This window comes from Geospiza fortis, unplaced genomic scaffold, assembly GCF_000277835.1.
Source record: "Geospiza fortis unplaced genomic scaffold, GeoFor_1.0 scaffold195, whole genome shotgun sequence".
NCBI lineage: Eukaryota > Metazoa > Chordata > Aves > Passeriformes > Thraupidae > Geospiza > Geospiza fortis.
The window spans coordinates 3,146,179-3,165,950 of record NW_005054324.1 but is presented as its reverse complement, the minus strand read 5'-3'; the positions used below and the strand labels follow the sequence as shown (position 1 = coordinate 3,165,950).

Below are 19,772 nucleotides of genomic sequence, written 5' to 3'. Positions count from 1 at the left end.
TGAGTTTTCATAATTTGTTAGCTTTTAAACTCATTAAATAATTTTTGTTCATTGTGTGCTTGCAAAAAAAAAAGCTTAAAATGTTGGTTATGTGTCTGTGTTGAGCTCCACAAATTAATATTTGGTTATTTTTTAAAACATTAATAATATAACTACATGAACAGCACTGTTTTTGTGGCACTTTTAAAATACAGATGTACTTTGAAACCATGATTAAGCAATCAAATTAAATCAATACAGCTGGGGATACTTGATGTTTTATTCTTAATTCAGTGGTGCTTTAAGAACACAGATTAGTTCAAGGAGATTTTACTTCATTTAAGTACTCATGAACATGTGGTCTTTTAACTGTCTCTCTTAGAACTTGATCCTATTTAAAAAAAAGAAATACTTCACATCAGAAGATTGCTTGATTAAAAGTATTTATTTTGTTGCAGTTTAATGAGTGGAGTAAAAAATAATGTTGGCAGAGGAATAAATATGGCCTTGGTCAATGGTAAGTGACATTTTAAGTGGGCAGATTGTCTTCATTTTCAAATTGTTTCTGAAATTTAAGGTGAAATACTATGGGATGGTGAAAGGCAAGCACCAAGGAGAAAAGGAAGTACTCAGCTTATTTATACTGAGATAATGTCAGATATTGGCACTGACACCTTGTTACAAAGCAGAAAAACTCACTGCATTTTTGTTTCTAAAAATGGATTGTAAAAATAGTAATGTGGAATGTGGTGGTGACTGTCTTTTTGATACATCATGTAAATTCCTAATGCAGAAATAGAAAGACATGAGATGCTACTTCTTTTGACCTTGTGTATTGCCACCACTAATTATACTGTAGAATGCATTCTTCTGTTGCTCTGTTTTCAGTGAAACTTCCTTAGCATCTTTAATAGTTTTGTTGCTACACACAAAGACCAGTTCAATATTTCCTCACTTGAATCAGTATATTTGGTCTATGGACTTTGTCCATAAATGCATCCTGTTAAGTAATTGTGTACTGGGTTTGTCATTTTCGTTAAAACTAAACAAGTTTAGCTGTGTTACCTTGCAAGCTGAACTGAATGTCAACACTGGCACATTTGTCTGTAATGTGTAGGAAATGATTCCTTGTAGCACTGAGATAGCACTTTGTCATTCACTGCAATAGAAATTCCTTTTATTTGCAGATTGTACTCAGATTTATACCATCTAAAGCACAACTTGAACAATACTTCCTAATCCTATGTTGCTTTCCTAAATTGTCTCCATCTGTTCAAAACCAAAATACCTATGTTTGTATTTTATAGCTCCAGTCTTTCTCTCTGTCTTCCAAACTTTTAATGAATGTATATGTTGAAAAAAACTCCACCTTCCATCAAAACTCCTTTGTAGACAGCATAATAAGAAAAGGTGATGAGATATACTATATTGTCCACTTTTTTCTATTTATTCTGGATGTTTAAATCTACTTACAGTAGTAAGTCTATAGCAAAACATGGGGTCTAATTTTAATCTTTGTGACTTTCCATATGGCACAAAAGGCAGCCTATAGCTATACTGTCTATTTTTGCAAAACCAACTTTAAAAAAAGGCAGATATATGACCTGAATATTCTTTGTTGGTTTTAGAGCCTGTGGGTGTTTTCATTTATTTTAGATTCCACTTGAAGCAAAATCAGAATTTTGCCTAGAATCATAGAATTGTCTGTGCTTGAGGGGACCTTTAAGATCACCCAGTTCCAACCCCCTGCCATGGGCAGGGACACCTTGCACTAGACCAGGTTGCTTAAAGCTGTAACCAGCCTGGCCTCCAAGACTTCCATGGATCTTCTCACTTTTTTCCTCTTACCTTTCCCTGTACTTTTTCACAAACCACTGTACTGTTTCCATAAAAGAGATGTTAGAATTCATTTATCTAGTGTCTTCTGCAGCACTTTGTCTGAAAGAGCATAAGAGGAGTTGGGCATGTTATCTGTAAAATAATTTTGGCTATATTTGATGGCACCAAATGTTTCTTTTTCTCTTTTCCTTCAGGTAAAACAGGAGAATTATTAGATACTAAGTTCTTTGACATGTGGGGAGGAGGTAGGTGCAATTACACTGGTCAGAGAGAAACAACAAATGTGCTTTTTTTCTTCCTTCTTGTCCAGACTCCATTTGCTGTGTGTTTTAAGGTGATAGTTAAGGGAGTGCTTCACCTCTACCTTTGTAATTGTGAGGAGAGTGCAACTTTAAAGAAACATAAGTAGTTGAGGCAGGAGGGAAGGGTGTGGTTAATCAGACAGACTTGTTCTCCAGGGTAGTTCTCATTTGTGGTTATGTCTTTACACAATAAGGATTAAACTCTTTCTATAAAATAAGAGTTCTCTGATGCATTTTCACTTTCTCTCAGTCTGCATCTTTTTATAAAGATATATTTACAAATTTTATATATATTCTATGTATAAATATATATTATCTTTACAAATATTCTTAAAAGTAATGTCTTTGCAGAAGGACATTGCAGATGTTTGAATACATAATTGTTGCTTATTATTAAACAGTTTTATGTTCTCTTTCTTTTCAGATGTAGCACCACTTATTGAATTTCTGAAGACCATCCAGGATGGAACAATTGTGTTAATGGCAACATATGATGATGGTGCAACCAAGTATGTAATTGATTTTAAGCAGCAAATGTTGGTTAAACTTTGACATGCTGTTATATACTGAAAAAATACATTATCACACAACCACTTTTAACAAGATTTTGTCCTTCCAAGATGACAGATTTGGAACTGTTTAATAATTTTATAATGCAGATGTGGTTTGGGCACAACAGAAATCAAACTCAAACTAAGCAGATATAGGTGCGCTGATTTTTCTATTGCTGATGGCTCATTCTCTCTTAAGCTAGTGATTTTAGATAGGTCGAGGCATAGGAACATGATTATTAGAGCATACTTTGGTTGAGAGTGTCTGTTCCATCCAGCACTTCCATCAGATCAACTCCAAGACAGAGTTTGGTAGTTACAGGATGGCAGAGACCTTTCCTATCAAGCCTTGCCTGTATCCTTACATTTAAAGTCACAGAAGTTAGTAATGTGAACCTTGTATTTTTGGCCTGAGTGTTTTACTGTTTCACCCTAAATCTATTCAATTTATTAATCTAGATGTGGCCTAAGAGGGTTTAGGTCTCCTGAAACATTGTCTTCCAACTTTCACAACTTGGGTCAGTTTGAATAGATAACAAAAATTATGTCAAATACGTATTACAGTCTGCTGCTCACTTAAGTCATCCTATCCAAAGGATTGCTTTTCACAGTGAAAATGGAAACTTCTTTCCTTTTCCTCTGTTGTTTTACTAATAATTAACTTTTTTGTTAATGTGGTCTGTACATTTTTTTTTCTCTTTTGGTTCAATTTCTTTTCTACAACTTGTCTGTATTTTTGATATAGAAGCAGCTTCCCTATGATTAAGTCCTGACTTTGCAGCATGCAATCTTTACAGTAAATAGTCCAGTGTGTTTACATTCACTGCTTTTAGAAAAGAAGAAAGTAATTTACTGGGGTACTAGCCAAGGTTGCTTCTTCTCTCTGTTGTTCTGTTCACTTGTTTTGTTACTTTACATTTTACCTTCCTCTCCTTCTTCTTTGAAATTTTAGATAATAAGTAGGGTTAGTTTTGCTTCAGTAAGCATGTACAGCTGATGATTCTGAAAGTTTGTTTGCAGATAGAATACAGCTAAACAAGTTGTATTTGGCCTTGTCTTGCTGACAGACAGGATCTACTGCTTTCTGACAATACTACAGCTACCACTGGTAGTTGATAGTAAACATAAATGCCGGTTCTTGGAAACAAAATTGTGAAGAATCAAGCTGCCCTGATGGAGAAAGTTGGAGTATGGGTTGGGCAAATAACCTGCACAGTATTTAATAATTTTCATAATTTTGGCTAAAGTGAGTCATACAGTCATATCTCAATAGTTAGAAGTAATCAGAAATTTTGTGTCGTTTAGTAACCAGGCACATTTAGTAACTTAAAGGAAGAAATAAAGAGCTGCTATTTGGAGATTTTGGAATGATATCTTATCCTACAGAACTGTTTTCCTTCAGATACTAAAATTATCCTACTTGGGTTTACAGGCACTGAGCCATGCTGGAGGCAGCATTCTGCATTTTGAGTTAACTGCCCCAAGCAGATGAGAACTTATTTCAGATATTAATTTCATTCTTGTAATCTAAAATAGCTTTTACTTCATCTAGACTTCAGCTTGAGCCTGCAAACAATGTTTCCTTTAAAGGCTGACTTTTTTGGTTGCTTGGAGAACTGCTAAGAGAACTTGAGATGTATAAATTCTCACAGGAGAGGGCTCTTGGCTTTTGTTGATGTAGTGCTAGGTTTATATCCTGGTTCCTTGAGATTATAGTATCAAAGAGCAGCGCTCTTTGCATCAGGTGATTTCAGAACCAGCCTTACCTGATTCTTAGAGATAGATCTTGCCTAATATTGACTGACTTAAAGTATATTAAATAGAATCAAAGCAGACTGGTGCATTGAGCAATGAAAGCTCTAAGGGCATGTATTTCATTCACATATGAACTTCTCTGGTTTGTTCAAGGCTTAACGAGGAAGCACGGAGACTGATCGCTGAATTAGGAAGCACATCCATCACTAACCTTGGCTTCAGGGACAACTGGGTCTTCTGTGGTGGGAAAGGAATTAAGACTAAAAGTCCATTTGAACAGGTTTGTGATTCTTTAACTTCCTGGAATTTAGCAGCTTGCATTAATAGAGGCATAGCATGTTTTATAAGTGCCATGCATTTGTTCAAGATGGGTATCTATTGCAGTACTGGCACACAGTCTTATTTTCAGTTTTTTTCCTTTTCCTCCTGTTAAACATACAAAAAAAAAATATTCTTTGATGACTCATAAATAAGAAAAACAAAATTATATGGTGTAGATCTTACTATGCCAGTAATTAGATTATTGATCTTTTTAGTGAATCAAATTAACCTGAAGAATTCAAAACTTTCTGCCCAAGTTGTATTTTAGATGTGCTAAGAACGGTGAACGTCCAAGAGATCAGTGGGTAGTTAAGGTGTTGGTGTTCCCAGCTGTTAGCTTTGCTCCTCTCTCAAATTGCTGCCATTGCAAAATTTGTAAAATAGAATATATTCCCATAGTTTAGGTGTTACAATTCAGCATGCGTCAATGTTGCCTTTAATCACTGGTAGAAGCAGCTTTGTACTAGCAGAGTAAGGATGTGTTTTCTTCTGCTAGCTTTGTAAGGCAGGGGAAACTAAGTGCAGAAACAGTGGCAGACTCTTGGAGGCAATAATGTCTTACCTGTCTGTAGATGGTTGTTTGGTGGAGAAATAAAATGTTCTTTCAAATCTCTATATTTGTTTTCATAGCCTTGTAAATTTAGTATCCTTATTTATTTTTAACTAGTGGTTCATGCTTTAATGCAGTTGGTCATTTCCTTGCTTCTCTCCTCCTAAGCAAAGACCTATGATAAAATTTAAAAATATTTCCCCTGTATGGTTTAACTTTTTACCATACACTTGTCTGGGCAAGTTACTTTAAATGGTGAATACTTACAGATTATGTTTGATTCAAAGCACAAGAAGTTAGTAATGTTTTTTCTTTATCTGTGGCCTGAAAAGAAGTACATGTCTTAAAGCTGTGAGTTTAAGCAAAAGGATAAATGACTTCACGTTAACAGCAGATTGATATTTTCTATTTATAGCATATAAAGAATAACAAGGACACAAACAAGTATGAAGGCTGGCCAGAAGTTGTTGAGATGGAAGGCTGTATCCCTCAGAAGCAAGATTAAATGAAAACAGAAGAAAAGGAAAAAGAATATGGAAGACAATGCACTTTCTGCTGTTATTAGAGAGAGGGCTATGAAGGAGACTGTACTGTAAAAATTATTTTTAAAGCATGCAGCCATCTTGTCAGTGTGTGCATGAGCACTGACATTTTGAATATTGGGATTATTTATTGCTGACACACATAGAAATTCTTTTTGTAAATATGTCCAAAATAAAAGAAACATCCAATCATTTCTATGCAGGTTTCTTAAAAGCACAGTATTTAGTTTGCCTGTGGTAAATAATACTTGTAGATAACTGGCTAATAAATAATGTATGTGGACAATAAACAGATTGTGACAAATGTACTGTCCTCTTAACAGTGCAATGTTGCTGTGACTATGTAAACTTGGTGGAATATTGCAGATTTTAGTAATACATTAATAAGGAGCTTTAATTTTTTTTATCCTCTACCTTTTTAATGGGATCATCAATTTTTATTAAAACTATTTGGTTGTTCTAATACCAAGTGCTCCAAAAATTTATTTTGTAATCCCTTATCAAAACTGAGTGATCAGCAAAGGAAGACTACATGATAGTGTAACACAGATATGCCATGAAAAGCACAAGAGAATTTTTTTTCTATCTTTAGGGGATGAACTAAGGTAAATATGTAAATAGTATGTGTGATATTTAAAAGCAGCTTGGAAGAATTTGTATTTAACTTGAAAATGTTTGCTTTATAGAAGGGACTGGCACATTAAGCAGCAGTATTGTCACTAAATTTTGCATTTTTTACTGCAGCTTTTGTACTGCTGCTTAACCATTGATTCTCCCTATGGCAGTTCAGCTGCAGTGGATGTGTGTAATGGAAGAGCTTCCTCTTTTGGTTCTAACATCAGGAATAAATTTCCCATCACAAAGAACCTGTTAGAAAGCAGTCTGCCTTCTAGTGAGAGCTGTTTCAGGGTACACAGCTGTGCACCTTCACCACCTACAGTGCTTCTCATGAGCTGAGGCAATCTCTTCTTCAGTGGAATGTCAGAGAGCGCAGTGTGTCTTGGGTTTGCAGTGTGTGACTTGTAAACTTAACTGACAATGTTTCCTTCATCCTTTTTTTTAATGGAAAAAAAGGACCAAGTTTAAGTGGCCTTATTCTTCAGCTTATATCAGAGCTGTGTGAAGACCCTGCTTTCTTTCTAAACTTGTATTTCTTTTAAGTAGGGCCAGCTTGAACTTTTCCTGAGACTAAATTATACCATACTAACTGATTGTATCCATATTCACAAAATTAGGGCTGACACAGAACTGGCTGCAATCTCCTGGAGCTTTGTGTTATGAATTCTGGTATATTCCTCAAAAACTTCAAGCTAGTACTATGGGGCAAAAGCCACAAAGTATTTTTCAGGAGCCCACAGTGAGTTTGAAGAGGCATTGGAAATAGTATTATTGTTGATATTTTCTGAGTCAAATTCTGTGCACTAAAAATTTCAAGCAATATTGAGAATTACCTTGTAAGAAAAATAAATAATCTCTGATACCAGAGTAAGACTGGATTCTGAGTTGTTCTCTATGTTTAACTAACTTTTTAAATAATGTAGGTTTCCCTTAATATTAATGTGAAATAGCTATAAATGCACCTGACACAGTGCAACTGCTTTTGTTAAATCTTCCAGATTTTCCTGTGTATGAGGCTGTGTTAAAATCATATGTATTTTTTCATTGAAGTAAAATCCCCTTTTCTAATCAGTTTGAAATTCTATTTCATTACTTAAAGCTGTAGTGAAAAAGTAATAGTGTAATTCCTGGAATTTTCACAGAAATTCAATTCTGTTGGTGTGTATGCCAGTATTGGCTATGCTGCTATCCAGAATAATACAAAATAATTTTGAAGTTACTCAGCAGGGTTTTAAGAGGAAGAAACCCTATTTGGCTACATTAGTAATTTCCCTGGATTACATTTGTCTTCATTATTATGGCTTTGAATACCAGTGAATATTTCATCTTTCTTCAAATTAAAAAGTTAAAATTTCCTCTGCAAATTAAATGGAGAATGTGTGCCTTTATTAGCAATCTGAGTTAAGATATCAGGATTCTCTTAACCCCTTAAAAAGTTGTACCTGCAACAAACTTTTTAAACAATGTATTTTAAAACAATGAAATGGTAGAATTATTTTTGTTGCATTTTAAATAATTGTCCTAAAATTTTGATGGAAATCTTCCTCTTACTCTCTAAACCATGTCCTCAAAGCTGTATGGTATCATATTTAATAAGTCTCTTGCCAGATATTTAGAAGTTGTACTGGAGTGGCCATACAAATGGGGTCTCCTTGTTTTTCTCCATCATCATGCTCTACTGACTTGCTGCAAGATCTGGTCCTGCCTTCTGTGCCTTGAGTTACAGTATCCTGCTGCTGAGATGAACTCTCTGAAATCACTGAGACTTTCTGGTGATCTATCTGCATTTCATTTGAGTTGCCAAGCACAAAGATACTATTCTGGCCTCTCTCCAGCTGGGGATAGGAAATCAGTTGCAAAGTTGAAGGTACAGGTGCACGAATACCTGTGTGTGACAAAGCTCCAGGAGCCATGTTTTCTATATGGAAACTCAGGTGATGGGAACATCTGTAGCATCTTGCAGGCTTGTTGAGAACAGAGCAGCAAGGGAAGAGAAGAGAAAGATTGTGAGGTATGTCTGCCTTAAAAAGTAGAGCTGTGAGAAGAGTTGGGGGGAAGGACACAAGAAGGTTTTAGCTTAATCTTCAGCAAGGAATACCCAGCTGGGATTCAAGGCACCTGAAGATGACTTCAATGTAAATCACAGCTCTCAACTGCTTTACTAGTGATGCTTTATATGGATTAATACGAGTCCTAAAAAAGAAACTGAAGGAGGTCTCTGCCTTGATGTACCCTCTGGACCTTCCCTAGTGTCTTTCATGATCCAGCTTTTTTTTTTTTTCCCCTGGGAAAAGCAGACCCTTTTACAGCCTTAGTTTCCTGATTGCCGCTTTGGAAAAAGCTTTATTTTGCTCAGCATGTTTTGCTTTCTAGATGTCTTACTGTGGCACTTAGTTTCCTCAAACACTGAATTGACTGCTAAATGCTTGATGTGTATGTAATGTCTCCTGAACTGTTTGGGTTTTCTGCAGTCCGAATGTTTTTCAAGAATGAGTGTATTAATAAGAGGCCAGGTGGGTAATTTCAAAAGGGGAAGTAATACTGCCACCATAAGTGCTGACTGACTTTGCTCTGTAAGGATGGGAAGGGCTGCAGTGCCTCCCTAACTGACTTAGATCATGGCTAAGGTGGATGCTAAGCAAAGGACTTCTTATTGATGAAATCCTTCAGTTTTAAGGCTTAAGGCCATACCCAGCCTGAATGCAAGGGGCCTGTTAAAGAAACTTGAAGAAACCTGTAAGGCTAGATGGGAATTTTGAGGCTGAAGCAGGAAAGTGTGAGAAGAGCTCTTGACCTGTTCAGGGGTACCATGAGGTGTCAGGGGCTCCTGATGCTGTACAAGGGATGTAAGGGACGTTGCTTCTCACCCTCTGAGCACCAGGCCAGCAGGGCACAAACTCCTAAGCTTCAGCCTCCCTGGGGGAGGCTGCACAAACTCCTGCTCCTGCCTCCCTGGGGGGCTGAAAAAGTGAAAAATGGAAAGAGAGAACATGCTCTACTTGAGATGCTTCTTTGCATTTCTGATAACATTAAAGCCACTTTTAGTTTTTCCTTGCTGCCTCTGTAGTTATCCCTTTCCAGGTTCCAAAGATCTAAGGCATCCTTCATAGACTCAGGTTGAAACAGATTCCTCAGATATCATTTCCTGTGCTTAACTGGGTATCTAGGTGGGTTGGCTCATGTGCTGTCCCAATCTTCTTAGCTGAAAATAATTACTTTTTAGCAAGTTAAAAATGGATGACTTTCCACTTAGGTATCTTTTTACATTCTTCCTTGCCCTATGTTCTCCTCTCCAGAACATGCAAATCAGTTCCTTGAATCTTGTATTTCAGTTGCTATAATCTCTAAATCTGTAATCACCTGTTGCCTCAGAAAGGTCTGTTCCTTTCTGAGGGTGTTGTCCATAGCATGATATGGCTACAGGCTCATGCAAAGATATGAAGAAAGGCACTCCAGACTGAGGAGGGATCATGACTCCTCTTTGAGCTTGAGGGATGGCAGTGGAAGAGAATGCTATCTTCTGTGGAACATAGCTTCCAAATGTTTTTTCCTACCAAATGCTACAGCAATCTTTAATTATCCTTTTTAGCCTTGAATGTTTCAGCATTTTTTATCAGAACAGTCTCAAGTTCCCAGGTCCTTGCAGCTGAATCACCCCACTGAAAAACTTCGTGGATTTCTTGATTTATGTCTTAGTTTTCATAGATGCCTCAAAAGGACCTAACCCACCACATATATAACTACACCTTGTGTTTGAAGTTTTGTAGTATATTAGATAATAAAATGAACATCATCTCTTTATTATCATTTGAAATATGCAGATATGAAAATTCTGTTTCAGGGAATTAGAATATATAGGGAGAGAGGTAGGGATCAGCACAGAGCACTGTAATAGTCCAACTACATTGTCTACTGTGTAAAATGCACAGAAATCACTCCAACCTCTGGGAAGTTTCTGATCCCTGGAGGCAGCCAAAGCAGGTGCTTAATTCTCTTTCTCCTGCTGATCTTGCAATCAATGAACAGGAAAAAAAAAACCAACCAAAAAAAAGCCAAAAAAAACCACCCAAACCAAAAAAACCCAACAAACTACTGAGTTTAAATAATATTTCAAGGTTATTTTAGGTGTCAAAAATTGTATTATCTGAAGTATGGTCTCAGCAGAGAGTATGGTATTGTTCTGTCAGGACTTAGTGCTGTTTAGTCATCTCCCATCCATGCTGCCAATCAGTCCTGTGGCACAGCCTGAGGAGCCTGTGGGTTTATTTTCACTGCTGAAACAACCTGGGCTCACAGCTCTCTCTTCAGGGTCTTCCACTGTGGTATGTCCTCCCTATCCAAGTTTTCACAGAGATGGTGTTGAAAGCTCCTGTGACAGTGCCTTACTGGCATGCTGAGCACCCTTCCCCACAGACAGCAGATTTTTTTTTGTGGTCCCAAGATAATAATTTGGTCAGGCCAATGGAGATGGACTGGCCAAATGTGGAGTAAAGTTCCAAATAGCAGATAATGGACTTCATTGCTGCTGAACTGATGTTCCTAAAATAATCCACATAAGGCAGTGAAATACCACAACACAGAAGATTTTGTTTCCTTCTTCCTGACTTACACATCCAATAAAGAGTGACAGTTCAGAATCTGGTCACCATCTTTCCTGGGAAAATGACTGATGACTAGGAAATGAATTCTTCAAAGTAACTTTGAAGGCCTCAGCCAAACTGTCCCAAGTTTCTAAAAGCTGGCTGTTAGTATGGAAGAAGTTAAGGGATTGCAAACCCTGCCAAATTCCCTGGATTTCAGTGGGAGTACTTACTGCTGGAGCTGTGATTTCAGTGTTTGTAAAATGCATTTAAGAGAATAATAAAAAAGAAAGTATGCAGAATACTAATTAACTGACCATTTAGAAAATCGTAGCAAGTGTTTCTCATCAGTGTGTATGAACTGCAATAGTTACAACTACCCTGATGATTAAAAACTGTAACATTTATGCAGTTCTGACTAATTTCCCCCAGCACATGCAAACAATATTCAATTGAAGGTTACTACAATGTTAACAAATATCTAACCAACAAATCTCAAGGGCTGTAGTCTTATCACATTTGTTGTGGAAACCTTTTACATAACTTGCATAATTTAAATATTTACAAAATATAAACTTTCTTGTCTTATCAAAAATAGTTCTTTGCACAATTAAACAGTAATCCTTTTACATGATGCTTTTTAAGCCAGGCATTAAATCACTGCATAAAAATAAACAACCTTTCACAGATGTAAAATAAAATTAAGCCAACATATGGAGACAGAGAAAGTATTATCATTAACAGTTTAAATATTTTAGTGGTGTGAGCCAATCCATAAATTATATTGTGCATTGAACTTACTGAAGGTGCAACCTAATGAAAAATTCTAGCTGCTGATTCTATGAAGAAAATCTGTTTAAAAAATCCTTTTCTTTATGGCAGATTCCTTTGGGCTAAATCTCATGTGGTTTTCATAATGATGGTGAACCACCAGTGGGATGGTTGAATGTGGCAGGTTATTGCATAGAATTCAAGAGTGGGGTGACAACCAGCTGATTCGCAAAATGTGTGCTCAGATACTCAGGAAATGCCTGCAGAGGGTTTTATTTCCTTCAAATATCAAACTGTGTTTCTGTCCCTTCTCAGGCCTGTCCCTTGTGTATTTGAAGGACAACCAGTTAAAAATCCTGAGGTTGCTGTTTGGTACCCCATTCACATTCACCAATCTGTGCTCCTCTCTCCCCTGGGCACAGCTCGACCCTCCTTTTCCAGGCAGACACTGCTGTGAGCTCTCTGCAGTCACACACGTTCCTCACTTCCTGATGCTTTTCTGCACATTATGCAAAAGGCAGTTTTCTGAACGGCTGCAAAGCAAATGCTTCGTTCTCAACAGCTGAAATATTTCCCTATCTTTGTGCTTTCTGCAGTCTGCAGAAATGAACTATCTAGTGGATCCATCTAGTCCCAGTTTTAAAAGCAAAGACATAAGGACTATGTCTAATGTGTTTTACAAACTCTCTTGACTCTTCTGTCTAATGAGATCTTGAGATTTCTCCATTGCGCCACACAGATCTTGAGGACATTGTTGTCTATTAAATACTTGAAAAGTTTAGCATCTGCCTCTGCTTATGGAGTAACACGTTCAAATGTGTCATCAGGAGTCCTTTTTGCTGTTTAAGCTGTCCCTGCATGCAGCCTGATGTTTACTCAGCTGTCCTTTCAGTCGAGGCACACTTGGACTACCCATGGTGCGGCAGTACCTGTTCCCCCCAGGCAGATCCCTCTGAAATCCCGCATGGTGACAGTGACTGCTGCCCCCATGGCAGGAGCTGTGTGCAGCACACTGGCTGGCTGGTCCAGCCGTGTTTCCTGTCCTTCACCTCACTTGCAGGTGTGTACGTCAGTCATGGTCTCGCACCTCCTGCAGCGCACGTAGCAGCACCAGACGAACTTGCACTCGCAGCGCTCCACGTGCCGCACAACGTGGGTGTTGTACCCACGCCCGCAGCACAGCAGGTTACAGCCCTCGGGCCCCTGCGACGTGCGGTTACATTCCCTGCCCTGAGTGCCAGGGATCCCCAGTTTTTGGTCTTCCACGCAGTAATTGGGCGATTTGTTCACATACAGCAGGTCCTCCTTCCCAATTGGTATTTTTCTCTGGCTCTTCTCTTTTCTGCGTAGCTTTTTTTTAAGTCTGTCTGATATTTGTATGCTGTTTTCATACTTCTCCTTTAAAAACCGGCCAATCTTTTCAAAGGATGACATGGTTTTCCAACAAGTTTTCACAGCACAGGACCCAGAAACACCATGACAACGGCAATCCACAGACATCAGCTTTGCTACAGCCTGAAAGCAAAGGGAGAACAACATTTGGATGTGCTCTTTCATTCATCAGGAGTGCTGCCTGACATCAGTAGCACAGAGGTCTCAAAGTATTTAATATTACAGCTGCCACTGCCATTTTCACAACAGGGAAGTCAGAGCACGTGTTAGGAACCAGGTTTCCAGTCCTGGACCCCCACTATGAGAGGCATGATCTTCATTTGCAGTTTGCAATGGCCATAATGTAGCAATATTGATCAGAATAGTGAAAGCTGTGATTTCTGGATCGCTTTTCATTCTGGAGGATCCTAAATACCTGAATGACATGTCCTGTGTTGCTCCTCCCACTGCTGGAATGACTCTCATGGGCAAAAGGATCAGTCTAGTGGGGAACAGCAGAAGGGGAAAGCAAGGATAGGGCAGGTCATGGCACCCTTCCTATTTTGGAAGACACTTACTGGACAAGTATCCAGTTATGTTGCCTTTTAATGGTACTTTACAGCTACCATGAAGACCACTAAACATTGACAGCCCTGTTTGTAACTAAGGCCACAGGAATGGCTGAAGTCACACAGCAGTGCCTGGGCAGCCAGTGTGGCTCAGCACCCAAAGCAGCACGGGAGGAGGCATCTCTGGGCAAACTGTTGGAAGAGCAGGAGGATGTCCACATCTCCAGGCTTCACAGAAAGTCTGTCAAAAGACCCGCCATGGCTTAGCAGAGGTGTCTTTGGCTCAGATAATCTGTAGTAAATCTCAGGTGCTTCTCACTTATAGTCTTAAACCCTGTTCTTTTAATTTAGGCATAACTAGTTCTAGTACGAGTTCCTAGTGTTTCCAGTTTCGTAATGGCTCTGTTTAACACAACTATGTAGCTGCACTCATATTACTTTTATAACTGTCAATGTCTTTGCAAGATTTCACAGTTATTGCCAACACTTAAATTAAATTCTTGCCAACATTTAAATTCTTGCCAACACTTAAATTCTTGCCAACAAGTAAATACTTAAATACTTAGATGAGTTACTTTTCCATACCCGTGCAGAAGCAAGGGCTGGGCTGAACAGTAACTGTCTGACCACCAATGGGAACCTGAATCCTGTGTTAAGCTTTTTGTAACATGTAACAATTTTGGCTCAGTTTGTAGGATATCAAGCCTCAAATAACTGGGATCTGTAAACAGGCAGTAACTTCCTTTATCTTGAGACTGACTCAAACACTCAGGAGACAATCAATACAATACTTCCTTCTCTAACATCCAGTAGTCATAGTATAAAATCATACAATTAGTCTTGTGACAACCCTCTAATGACAAATATTAGAGTTTGAAAAAGGCACTGAAAAATCCCACATGTACTGAGGTAGTACCAGATATCATAATTTTTGGTTTGTTTAACATTTGCATTAACATACCTTCTGGAGCCATCCTGTAGATTCATAAGGGCCATTGGTTAGTAGTGTAGAAAACCCATGTTGCCATCTTCCATTTTACTAACCTTTCTCCCCATATTTAATTTCCACAATCAAAGCAATTGGGAAATTTAACAGTAAGTGTGGATTTTAAATTAACTCATAGTAAGTTTGTCTTGAAACTCCTCATGCATCAAGGCCAATGCATGTTGAAATTAATCCTCTTTGAATGAACTAGCTTTACCAAAACATGGGGGAAAAAACTCAGCCTCCACACATACTATATACTAGCTGCTGTCAGTCTATGTCTTTCTGAAACTGAACTAAACAAAAAGAAGAAAAATCTAACACCCTCTTCTGGTTGCCCCTGAGAAAGTAGTTTCATTTGTGCCAGTTCCTAAGCCTTGATTCTGCAGTGACATCTGATACCTGAAATGCTACCAGGCCCCACTGCTCCTCTGCAGGACCAGAAAAACACTCAAGTCCCAGACTCCATATTGGTAGCTCAGGCAGCACAAATGCCATCCTCAATTTCCAAAATTCCAAGGCATACAGCAAAACAAATGAGCTATTTCTATTCTATATGCTAAACTGGGACTTTTCATCATGGTGCCTGTGGTCTCTGAAGTTTGGGATGAGTCCAGCATGGTTACTCCATTGGTTTCACTGGGCATTGAGGCCTCCTGGCACATTCTGCCCCAAAGGTGTTGACTCAATCTTGAGCTGGCATTTGCATAAAACTCTACAAACCTTAAAAAAACCACATGACCAAAGTGTTTGCTTGGAGTCACATCTTTGGTGAATAAACAGGAACAATTTTTAGGGGGAGGTTACTATGGAAGCCAAACATGCAAGACATTCACAAAAAACATTAGCAAGGAAGAGCAGGCATGTGCCCTTGACCTAGAACAGCCTTTACAAACTAAACCTGGCAAAGGGGTACTCCTGTACAGGAAATACTTCCACATGCTGTGGGCTGCTTTTGCAGTTGGAGATTTTCTCCACTACTGGAAGAAATAACAATATTGCAACAAGCAAACCCATGAGCACACACAGACTCTTTTAGTGGCCAATCAGCTGCTAGTTAATACTGGAAGATACTCACCATCTCTTCTACACAGACTAGTGTCTCTTTAATAGACAGACTTGACCTTGCTCATATCTCAAGAATCTGTCAACAATGAAATCACTGGGTAGTCAAAATATGATTCATTAAGATGTAAGAGTGATTGGGTCAGATGAGAATTTAAAATACAAGGATGAAAAATCTGTCAGAAGACAGATGACCTAATAAAATGTGAATATCAAACACAATATCAAAAGATAAATTTTACACTCAACTTAAAAATAGAAAGGATTTAATAACATTTTTCCAATTTTGAATGATAAGTTATTTTTGTCAAGTAACTAGAATTTCAAAGTAGTTTTAAATCATATTGTGCTAGTAGATTTGTAAGGTTACAGATTTAATCCTCACTTTCACTGCAGTATAATGAGTTAATTACTAAGGGCAGAAGGATCCAGAAATTGTCAGAGGAAGCTCTGAACATGCCTGCTAGGTGCTGAGGGCCATGTGGGCAAGTAGCCCAGCAGATGACACTCAGAGTCTTTCTCTGAGGATGAATTAAGCAAAGGTAGAGGAAGACAGAGTTTCAAAATAGGAGCAGAAACTGATGTTTAACTCCTAGACTGATATCAGAATATAAAAATGTGGCATACATTAGCAGTGTATGAATGAGCAGATGAACGAAAGAAACACAAATGTGATTCAGTGTCTTGCTTACCAGCTGCTAGGATGGGCAAATTTTAAGCCTGGACTCCAATATACTTTAAGTTGCCAGCGCAGGGAGGTGACATTTTGCTTTGCCTGATCACAGAACATGCTACTGCATCTCAGTCTATCATGTAAACTTCAATGAAAAATCTCCCATAATTGAACATCTGGCAAAGTTTAGGGATTAGTCATCTCCTGATGGTGCAAGCAAACCTAAGATTGTACCTATAGAGCCAACATGGCCTTCAGGTGGGACACACCTGTGTCTCAGCAGTGCACAGAGACTGCAGAGTTACTGGGACCATGACTGACTACACAACCAGTGTTCTGTTTCACATTTTAGGTTCATATGGTGAATCTGTTCAATTAGTCACGAACTAGTGAGAGGCTTCTCCATATGAAACAAAATTCCATGGAGAGCTTCAGAGGAGCGCTGTCACAGAAACCTGGTGGATGGATGTGTCATTCTGAGCAAGCTGGGACAGGCTTTCTTTGGTGGGTATGGATCTGACTGATAGCTTGTGAGAAATGAGCAGGGTGGTGACTGAGCTGGGTCCACCAGCATTGTGGTCAGCCATAGACCCATCTGAGCAGCTCCTCCTGCCCCTATTGCCACTCAGCCTTGGTGGCACAACAAGCACAACAAGAGTGCAGGGCTAAGTGATGAACAGGGATGAACACTGCTCTTTTCAAAAATTAAACCTGATAGAAAGATCATTTTTAAACTGCCTTCCTTTCACTGATCGAGTGCAATTAACAGAGGGAGCAGCACAGGGTGGGAATCTGTGGCTAGAACAGACAGATGGGGCAGAAAGCAGAGACTGATTTGCAGCAGAGTGTCAATGGAATCACAGTTTGCATACCCTCTAATGCCAGTTAATGCTTAACACATCCAAGCTGAGCTTTCTGTTTGCAGGCACTGCTCTCAGCTGTGAGACAAGGACTGCCAGTACTTGTTTTTTCACAGGAACCAATGCCTGTGATCAAATGTCCCAGTTTCAGACACTGGTAGAACTAACATGATTATTCATGAAGACAAACACACGTCCTGCCACAGGTGCACTTAAGAACAGTTCCAAACTTGGTGAGTCTCTTACCAATCCACGAATATCAGTAAAAACAAACTCTCCAAACAAGTCCCACATCAAATAAATTTCCACAAGTATAAAAGTGAGCAGAATTTTTCCAGTAGTGAAATAATACTAATACAATGATAGTGAACCCATATGTGCCTGACTCCCCACATCCTTTTGTATAAGGAGCAGAAGAGCCCAGCTCACACATGCACACCTGAGCACACTGAAAATTGCCTTGCTAAAGGATGATGAGTGTTTATCTTGTACCAGAATAAGGATGCAATCTGAACCTTCTGAGAGTTGGATTAGTGGACAACTCAAAAGACACACAGTTTTAAAATTTTTATATGTTGATATGATAACTATGAGATGTGGAAGTATAAAATAACATTTTGTACTGAAATAGGAGAGAAATAAGAGAATTCTGCACATACCAGTTCTCTTACTAACTCCCAACAAACACAGAAGACTGTGTCTGTCCCTGGAAGACTGCTCTTGCAAGACACCGAACCAGGAACATGATAGTATTTATTACAAAAGGTCATAAGATATCAAAGCATCCGTCTTGTAAGCCCCAAAACATGAAGGCCAACATTCCAGCAACTCCTAGTTAAGATTTGAAAATACAAAAATGAAGAGTTATGCTAAACTTCAGATAATATTGCTGCTAGAAATCCCAAGTACCAACAACAAACATTCTTTTTCATTCTGGACAGTGATCAAAATATTTGCTTTATCCTACATTTTGCCATTAAATTACAAAATATTTGTCCATGGAAGCTGACTGTATGGATTTCTTCCTTAACTATCTCTCTCTACAAATATGATAAACAACTGTTTGCTCTTTCCTTAAGGAGATAATAATTTAATCTTCTGTTCCTCTTATTAACATCTCCTGCTACAAGATACCAATCACCTTTCCTTGGAGGTGATTTAGCTGACTGACATCTAATTAAACTCATAGCTTTTAGATCTCATCTTTTACTTTGGTTTAAAGTTTTCTTCAACTACTTCAGTTATAAAAAAGGGTCTCTGTCACCTGGAATCATGGAATGGTTCCAGCTGGAAGGAACCTGAAAGATTTTTTGCTTTTTCAACAACACAGCTTAAATGAAATAACACATATTACCTGTAAAAATTACTTCAAATTAAAGTAATTTTCAATTATACTACCATGGCTCTTATGATGGCTTACTATGGCTATTCCCTGTCTATGGCAGATAGGAAAGTTGATTACAGTAAAGCCCACTGATGCTGCTTCCAGCTACAGGAAATTTCGGAGTCACAATGGAGTCCATCAATATGTGTAGTCAAAACCAGAGGTTTTCCCTTTCTTTTTTTCCCCCTTAGTTAAAGCTGTGTCACTGAGCAGAACAGATTTAAAGTATTATGAGCCCAGAGAGAGCAATTAAAGAAGAAATCTCCAAGGTAAAGCAAAGAAAGTAATTTTAAAGTAAAACTAATACAAATCTCTGCCATTCCAGATGAAAGCCCCAAGCACTAGATTACAGGCTCACATCCCCCTGCATAGGCTATTGCTGCCCCCATTTTGCATCCTCTGCAGGAAGGAAGGAAAATCCAATGTCACACACCCAAATGCATAGCTTTCCTCTGCAAGCCTGGTTGGAAGTTCTTTGGACTGAAAAAAGCCATCCAAAATCAGTCTCCTTCCACTTCTTTGATGCATGTCCTAACCAATGAGCTACTTTGAAGGTGTCATTTCTATGCCATGTTTTTAAAGATAATATTAACTCTTGATTTCCCCTCTGAACAGTGTTAAACTTGCACTCTCAGGTGTGGACTGCAGACTGCAAGATGACTAATGAGGCCCTGGATCCAGCTGGCCATCTCATTTAGTATTAGAGAGAATTATAAATGCAGGTCATGATAATAACAGAATAATCAGTGACAGAAGTCATATCATATTAAGATGATAACAAGACTATTTCAAGTTTGTATCTGCATATCAAATATCCAATTAAGATCAATTTACTATGTAAGTCCTACAGATCTATTACTTATTTTGTGGCTTTTATTTTAACATACAGAAATTAGTTGGTTAAAACCAGCTCTGATTCTGAGTTTCTACGTGTTTCTTTGGTGATGTTCTTGCCACTGGCCCCATGAATACCTGCAGCCAAGGCCCCACCTCCTCTGGCTGGTGTCACTTTGCCGATGAAGGTGATCGAGCGGCTGGGGGCGCCACCCACGGGGCG

At 38.5% G+C, this 19,772-nt stretch overlaps 2 protein-coding genes across 2 annotated transcripts in view; one reads left to right on the top strand and one right to left on the bottom strand.

Annotated features, from left to right (window-relative positions):
- Window positions 1-7,528, top strand: part of FAM3C (FAM3 metabolism regulating signaling molecule C) — a 15,985-nt gene extending 8,457 nt beyond the window's left edge. The window contains exons 5-9 of the mRNA XM_005420905.2: window positions 438-496; window positions 2,013-2,063; window positions 2,545-2,629; window positions 4,580-4,706; window positions 5,713-7,528. Coding sequence (XP_005420962.1) covers window positions 438-496; window positions 2,013-2,063; window positions 2,545-2,629; window positions 4,580-4,706; window positions 5,713-5,802 — 412 coding nt within the window. The 3' untranslated portion in view covers window positions 5,803-7,528. The remainder of the gene's footprint in view (window positions 1-437; window positions 497-2,012; window positions 2,064-2,544; window positions 2,630-4,579; window positions 4,707-5,712) is intronic.
- A 2,700-nt stretch (window positions 7,529-10,228) lies between these two features.
- WNT16 (Wnt family member 16) overlaps window positions 10,229-19,772 on the bottom strand; it is a 9,757-nt gene continuing 213 nt past the window's right edge. Inside the window, exon 2 of the mRNA XM_005420934.2 lies at window positions 10,229-13,323. Coding sequence (XP_005420991.1) covers window positions 12,859-13,323 — 465 coding nt within the window. The 3' untranslated portion in view covers window positions 10,229-12,858. The remainder of the gene's footprint in view (window positions 13,324-19,772) is intronic.